Source organism: Copadichromis virginalis, linkage group LG4 (genome assembly GCF_057382275.1).
Source record: "Copadichromis virginalis isolate Kocher_CV1m ecotype Utaka linkage group LG4, C_Virginalis_male_GT1.1, whole genome shotgun sequence".
NCBI classification, from domain to species: Eukaryota; Metazoa; Chordata; class Actinopteri; order Cichliformes; family Cichlidae; genus Copadichromis; species Copadichromis virginalis.
The window spans coordinates 3,611,207-3,618,286 of record NC_140621.1 but is presented as its reverse complement, the minus strand read 5'-3'; the positions used below and the strand labels follow the sequence as shown (position 1 = coordinate 3,618,286).

Genomic DNA, 7,080 nt, shown 5'->3' with positions numbered 1-7,080 from the left:
AAACATGGACGTGTATAACATAGAACAATTACTTCTAGGCTCTGAACACAAACCCTCTGTTGTCAGATCTAGCAGATCCAGTTGTAGTAAAAACTACCACAACTTACAGGCCAATTAAACCACAATATCCCTTAAGCACAGAAGCAAAAACAGGGATCAGGCCAGTAATTGCAGATATGGAAAAAGCAGGCATTTTAGTAAAAACAACTGAAACAACCTGTAACACTCCGATTTTACCAGTGAAAAACGCAAACACGGGGAAATATCGACTAGTACATGACCTTAGATCAATGAATGACATAACAGAACAAATCCCACCTGTGGTGGCAAATCCACACACCATTTTAAATCAAGTAATACCAAAAGAACAGTGCTTTTCTGTAATAGACCTATCAAATGCTTTCTTTTCCATACCACTACACTTTGACTCACAAAAGTTATTTGGATTCACTTTTGGCAACCAGAAGTATACCTATACAAGGTTGCCTCAGGGATTCCAGAATAGCCCCACTCTTTATGCAGAAGCTCTAAGAAAATCCATGTCATTTTGCACGCTTCCTGCCCCAGGTAAACTCCTGCTATACGTTGATGATATTTTGATTACAGGCTACACACAGACTAATTGCGTAGCAAACACACTGACAGTTTTGCAACATCTAGCGAAGCAAGGCCATAAAGTCTCACAGCATAAATTGCACTTGTGGAGCCAAGAAGTAACGTACCTTGGCCACAAACTGACAGGACAAGGCAGACAGCTGTTAGACAGCAGAAAAGTAGCTGTACAAAACGCTCCTAAGCCTGTCACCAAACAACAAATGATGAGTTATTTAGGTCTCTGCAACTTTTGCAGATGTTGGATACCTGAATATGCACTGCTGGACCAACCTTTGCAAAACCTGATCTATGGCAAACACTTAGCTCTGAAAGATGAAATAGAATGGACACCAGAGGCAGATAAAGCATTTATTGACTTAAAACTTGCCCTGCAAACAAGCACAGTTTTAGCTTTGCCTGTCGGTGACAAGCACTCTCCTTCCTGCGGAAGTAGATGGTGCCGAACACAGCTGTATGCTGAAGCTAACTGAAAAAATGAAACCCCGACCAGACATTTTTAGTACACTGCAGCCTACTGTTTTAGAAGTGAAAGCTCTTACTTCCTCTTTTTCAGCACAGAGTGCAGAACTAGCGGCTATCATACGTGCATGCTGCGCAAAGGTCGAGAAATAGAAATATATAAATATTCACACTGACAGTCAATATGCGTTGCACACCAAAAAAGATAATTCAGAAATTACTGAAGGCAATAACTTTGCAGACCGAGCAGCAAAGAGGGCAGCACAGCAACCTGTACAGACTTTGATGTCTGAAACCTCACATCTAATACCACTTGATGTACTTAAAGATGGACAGAAAGCCGCACCCATCGCAGAGCAAAAGAAGTGGTTAAAGTGTGGAGCACGGCTACAAAATGACCTGTAATGGCGAACCAATACTGCCAAAATTGCTACACAAGACAGCAGCATTAGTGACACATAGCTTAACGCATTTGTCAAGGGGTGGAATGATGAATATCCTCCCCAAACACTTCTATACTCAAAATTTTGAAGCTTCAGCACAAGAGTTTATCAGAACATGCATGATTTGCCAGAAACATATTGCACAGGGGAACCTCAGGCCTAAAAGAGGCTTTTCCCCAACACCACCGCACCCATTTCACACAATCCACATGGATTTTATTAAACTGAACGAATGTCAAGCATCAAAATACGCTCTAGTAATTGTGGATGTGTTCTCAAAATGGCCAGAAATCTATCCAGTAAAAAGAGCAGATGCAATCTCAGTAGCAAAATGTTTATGCAACCATTTTATTCCTACTTACGGCATTCCTACTCTGATAAGATCAGACAATGGCCTGAGTGTTTGGGCCTGGTGAAGATGTGGATGCGACTAACCCAGGGTTCGCAAAAGCTCACACCCTTTGAAATCGTTCACGGGAGGCAATTTCCGCTTCCTCTCACTAGTGAGCCTATTAATAAGTCTATAAGAGAAACCACTCTAGCAGAGTGGATGACTAAATTATTTGAGAATAAAGAGATTGTGCTAACAATAAACTGCCGAGCGATATCTCTCCAGTTTCTTGCAGGTTGCACCCAGGTGATTGGATCCTGATCAAAGTGCTCCAGAGGAAAAATTGGAGTTCACCAAGGTGGGAAGGCCAATATCAGGCCCACCACACTGACTGCCTGCAAAATAGCAGAAAGACCATCTTGGATCCACCAAAGCCACTGCAAAAAAGTGAGTGACAACACAAGCATAGACGCCGGTTCCCCCGACTCCTAGGTGTTCCCTGGTGGAGGAAAGGGCTGTTTGGGTATATCCCGCCCTTTTGTCTTCTCGCCAGTGGTCTACTCACCTGGAGCCCGGGTGTGCCTGGTCATCATGAAGAACCTTGTCCTCATAATGACTGGCATTGCGCTCCTAGAGAGCCTACTGATACTCACCTGGAAAGACGAGGACCCACAGCACCACCTGCAGAAGAAATGGTCATATAACAACTTACACCTAAAGGATATGGATAAAGAGCACAACCACCCCTGGCTGAACAATGCCTGGTACCGGTACGTCTACAACCGAGTACATACAGAAGACAACCACACTGGCTGCTACGTCTGTTCACACCTCCCAACAACAGCAATGCAAGCCACCCTATATGGAAAATCACCCAGCCTTTCCGAAGCCCTATGTATATTCTACAAAGCCACCAGCGGAACATGTTCCCCCGAAGACATCTTCGCCTTCAAGTTTGAGTTAAAAAGACAAGGGAAAATCTTTCAATGTCAGGAGGGAACCAGGAATACAACATCCAATGTGTTTCACCTTCGCATACAGCAACAGAAAGCTGGGGATGAACCAAAACTGCTCCCAGACTTTCCGGATGCCGCAGGAAAGACAAGGACCAACCAAGACGCAAGAGGAGCACTGATGACGTGCAACCTCATGATCCAATCTGGGGCAGTGATGTGCCAGCGGAGTTCAAGTTGTGGACCACCGGACAGAAAGTCCTGCACTCACTTTTCCCATGGATCGGGAATGGAAAAAACATGCTAAGGATCGAGACTCTTGACTACCGATTTGGACTTTTCCTGAACAGCTCAACATGGATAAAACAAGGCTCAGAATGAGGAAATCGACGCGATCAGAACAGTGGTCATGCAACACAGAGTCGCCCTGGACATGATTCTCGCTGAGAGAGGGGGCCTCTGTGTCTTATTCAACACCACTTGCTGCACCCATATTCCAGATAGCGTGAATTCCTTGACCATGACCACCGCCCTGGAGAAGTTACGACAACTGAGCAATGCACAGCAACAAGACTATGTCATGAACACAGAGGACTGGCTGACCTGGCTGCTGAGCGGCAGCTGGAGGACCCTCATGATCAAAGGACTTGTCTTGATAGGAGTTCTTCTTTTATTGCTTTGCATGTTCTCTACATGCATTCTACCCTGTATCAGATCAATGATTGGCAAGATGGTACAGGCCACAGTGATCACATATGTTGGACTGCCACAAGAAGATGAACCGGACGAAGAAGATTTAGTATAGGAACACACACACTCACACATACTGAATGATGCTACAATTGAAAAGGTTATAAGCAAGTGATTGTTGGCTGAATAATAAAGTATGATTGAAGTGGTGAAATACGGTAACAACAGGAGGGAATGTCAGGGAGTTTTTATTGTTTTATTTGCTTATGCTTCAAAAGTTATGTTATACATATTTCACCAGACACAGTTTTCTGTTAAAACAGGAAGCTGACCCTGTGACACTGACAAGAGATCAGTACAGAAATACACATCTGCAGAAGTTGACTCGCAGTATATTATTCTTAGAAATTGACTTGCAACACACATACTTTGTGACAAACACACACACACACACACACACACACACACACACACACACACACACAGACAGCATCAGGACCTGCGTAACAGGAAATGTGATTATATTTGCATATTGACGATGTAACCTATAAAAATAAACGAATACTGCAGTTCGGGGTGATTTGCTCTGAGCTTTTCACCCGTGCAGCACGTTAACCTACACAAGTGTCTCAGTGTTGTTTATTCACCTGACTGTTTGTTAACTGTAAATCTCTGACAACCTGAAAATTATTAACCTGATAACCTGGGAAGTCATTAGCTTACATACGTGTAAAATAAATATGAAATCATTTGTAAGCGTCAGTGTTTCATGTGATTTCTAAGTCATTTTTAACATGTGACCTGTTTGGTGTAGGATGCATTTGGTGGGCACTTTGGGGCTTTTTCTGACCTTGCTGCATCTCTCTAACTCGCTGCTGCTGGGAGCCTTTAACATCAAATCCTTCGGAGACACCAAAGCCTCCAACACCACTCTGATGAACATCATTACCAAGGTCTGGGACTTTTCCCTCTTTGGTAGATATGACAGTTTGTACAAAATGTTTACATCCACCCATTTGTAATGCAATTTGGGTCAGAGTGCTTTCAAAACCAATCCAGAAGTGTTATCTTGTGTGTGCGTTTTGAAATAGTTTGAACTGAATTTTGAGAAATGCTTTGGATGATTTGGCCTGTTGCAGAAGTAAACCTGAATATTCCCAGAATATTCCCACCTCTATGCTTAAGGAATGATCAATGAAATAACTGGATGTGCAACAGCTGTAGCGTTGCCTTTACAATCTAAAGCTTAACACATGAATTTTTTCGTGAAAGGTAAAATATAAACAAACGTGATGTTGCAAGATGGACAATCAGGTGATTCATTTTCATTTTTTATGTGTGTTTTGCAGATTGTCCAACGCTATGACGTCATTCTGATCCAAGAAGTCAGAGACGGTGATCTCTCAGCAGTGTTGGACGGTGTTGGATCATCATCACTTAGACCTCAGAGGGTTAAAGAACCTCCCATAAGTTTCTCAAATAACCATTCAAAACAACTTGATTAAAAATTTATATTTCCAGCATGTTTGTAGTGTTTGAGGCATGTTTGAAGTAATTTAACGGCAAATCCTCCGTCTTTGTTCTGGCATAAACATACATCTTATACACACTCAGAATTCAGAAGAAGTGATTTTAAAAAAGGGGAAAAGCAGAACTACAATAAATTTGTCCCGAGAAGCAACTGGACATGTTTAGAAATGAAGTACACACTGGCAGCAAATGAAAAGGTGGTGATTTTCTCCACAGGGAGGCGCTGGTATCGGTGGCAAAAAGCTACACCTATGACGACGGCCCGGAGGAAACTGGACAAGACGCCTTTAGCAGGGAGCCGTTTGTCGTAATGTTCTCCTCCAAACACACTGGTAGGTGCTGTGGCTCGAGTTATACAGCTGTTTCTGCATCACACTGATAATGATGTGGATCCTCATTCAAACATTTGTGCGTGGTAGTTCCTGGGACATGTTAGTCACTAGTCCTTTATCATTCTCATGCGGTGTAAGCGCCTCCGTCACTGTCAACACTCCTTCGTTCCCTTCTCTTCTGTAGCTGTGAGAGACTTTACTCTGATCCCTCAGCACACCTCCCCAGAATCAGCTGTTCGGGAGCTAAATGCTCTCTATGACGTGGTGGCAGATGTCCGCGCTCGCTGGAACAATGATGTATTTACAGCCTACAAGTAAAAATCATTTATTTGGTGGAAAAACACACATTCGGTAAATGCGACTCACACTACTCTCCCTGCAGGACATCGTGCTGCTGGGTGACTTCAACGCAGGCTGTAGTTATGTGTCCGGGTCTGACTGGCAGCAGATCCGCATCTTCACTGACAAGACTTTCCATTGGCTGATCACTGATGCGGCCGACACTACCGTGTCGCAAACTGTCTGCCCTTACGACAGGTAGACAGATTGTGGCAGGTCGTTCTGATGTGTGCACGCAAACTCTAAACTCTAATCATCTTTCTGTGTTTGCAGGATTGTGGTCACTGCGGACATGATGAGAGGAGTGGTGAAAGATAGTGCGAAGGTGTATAACTACATGACGGACCTGAATCTCAAACAAGATCTGGTAACAGATGAATTTCAATCCTTATCTCTGTAAGAATTCATTTGAACTAAAAAGCACAACCTGCCTCATTCCCCGCTGACACTAATGGAAACGTCAATATAAAAAGTTAACATAATGCTGTATTCACTGCAACTGAGACCATAGACTCGTCAGCAAAATGTTTACTGAGCTCCAATCAGAAGAGAGGCATTCTACACAAAGGGCAAAGCAGTCGCCCCATCAGAAATCATGCAGTTTTAAAGCACTTTTGCTTTTTTAATATCAGCTTTGAGCTACAGAAAATCGAGCAACTTTGTAAAGCAGTGGCTGTAGTAACGACCACAGAGATGCAAACAAAATCATAATGCAGTGTATACTGTAGTGATGGCATTACCATGCAGGCACGTTGAGTTTTTCAGCACTGGAAAGAAACCTGTGGAAACTGAAGCCGTCTGCAGCACAAACTGTGAGCCACTAAAAGAACGGTTTCTCTGTCTCTCAGGCGTTGGCTGTCAGCGACCACTTCCCCGTGGAGGTGAAGCTGAGCGGTTAGGCTCACGTTGCTTGAACCGTGACTTCCACAAGCTTTCCACACATCGTGCTCAATCTGCAGCCAGCACAATGATCATTCAGTTGGGGACTACTGTCAGCCACAGCTTCATGAAATGCAAATGCACAATAAAGCCACTAAAAGAATTTCACTGAAAACTTGTGTGTTGTAAAGAATTCGGCTTCTTGTTGCAGTGGAGCACATTTGTCTGGAACATTTACTGAGACCCTTTGTTGATTTGGAAACCTTTAATAACGCGTGTGTATTTTGTTTCACTTCCTTTGTCTGCTTAAATGTCTTCAGAGTTTTGAGTTACTGAAGTTTTTTAATTAATTTCCCAAAACAGCTCAGACACACAGCAAAACACTAACCTGCAAAACTGAGCCAAAAATGTTGAAAAAAAGCGGTAGAGTAATACAATCAGTCATCTTCAGTTACTCCTGTAAAGCTGAAATGTGTTCACCACATATGTTAACCTGTGATTTTTAAACA

General features: G+C 43.1%; 1 protein-coding gene and 1 pseudogene across 1 annotated transcript; both read left to right on the top strand.

Annotated features, from left to right (window-relative positions):
- The first annotated feature begins 2,265 nt into the window (after positions 1–2,265).
- On the top strand, positions 2,266–3,333 carry LOC146710592 (uncharacterized; annotated as a pseudogene).
- Positions 3,334–4,304: 971 nt separating this feature from the next.
- LOC146710591 (deoxyribonuclease-1-like) lies at positions 4,305–6,734 on the top strand. Its single transcript, XM_085455326.1, has 7 exons — positions 4,305–4,444; positions 4,841–4,961; positions 5,219–5,353; positions 5,538–5,650; positions 5,736–5,890; positions 5,966–6,059; positions 6,541–6,734. Exons 1-7 carry the CDS (start codon positions 4,307–4,309, stop codon positions 6,589–6,591), a joined length of 807 nt encoding a protein of 268 aa, XP_085311452.1. The 5' UTR covers positions 4,305–4,306; the 3' UTR covers positions 6,592–6,734.
- The last annotated feature ends 346 nt before the right edge of the window (positions 6,735–7,080 follow it).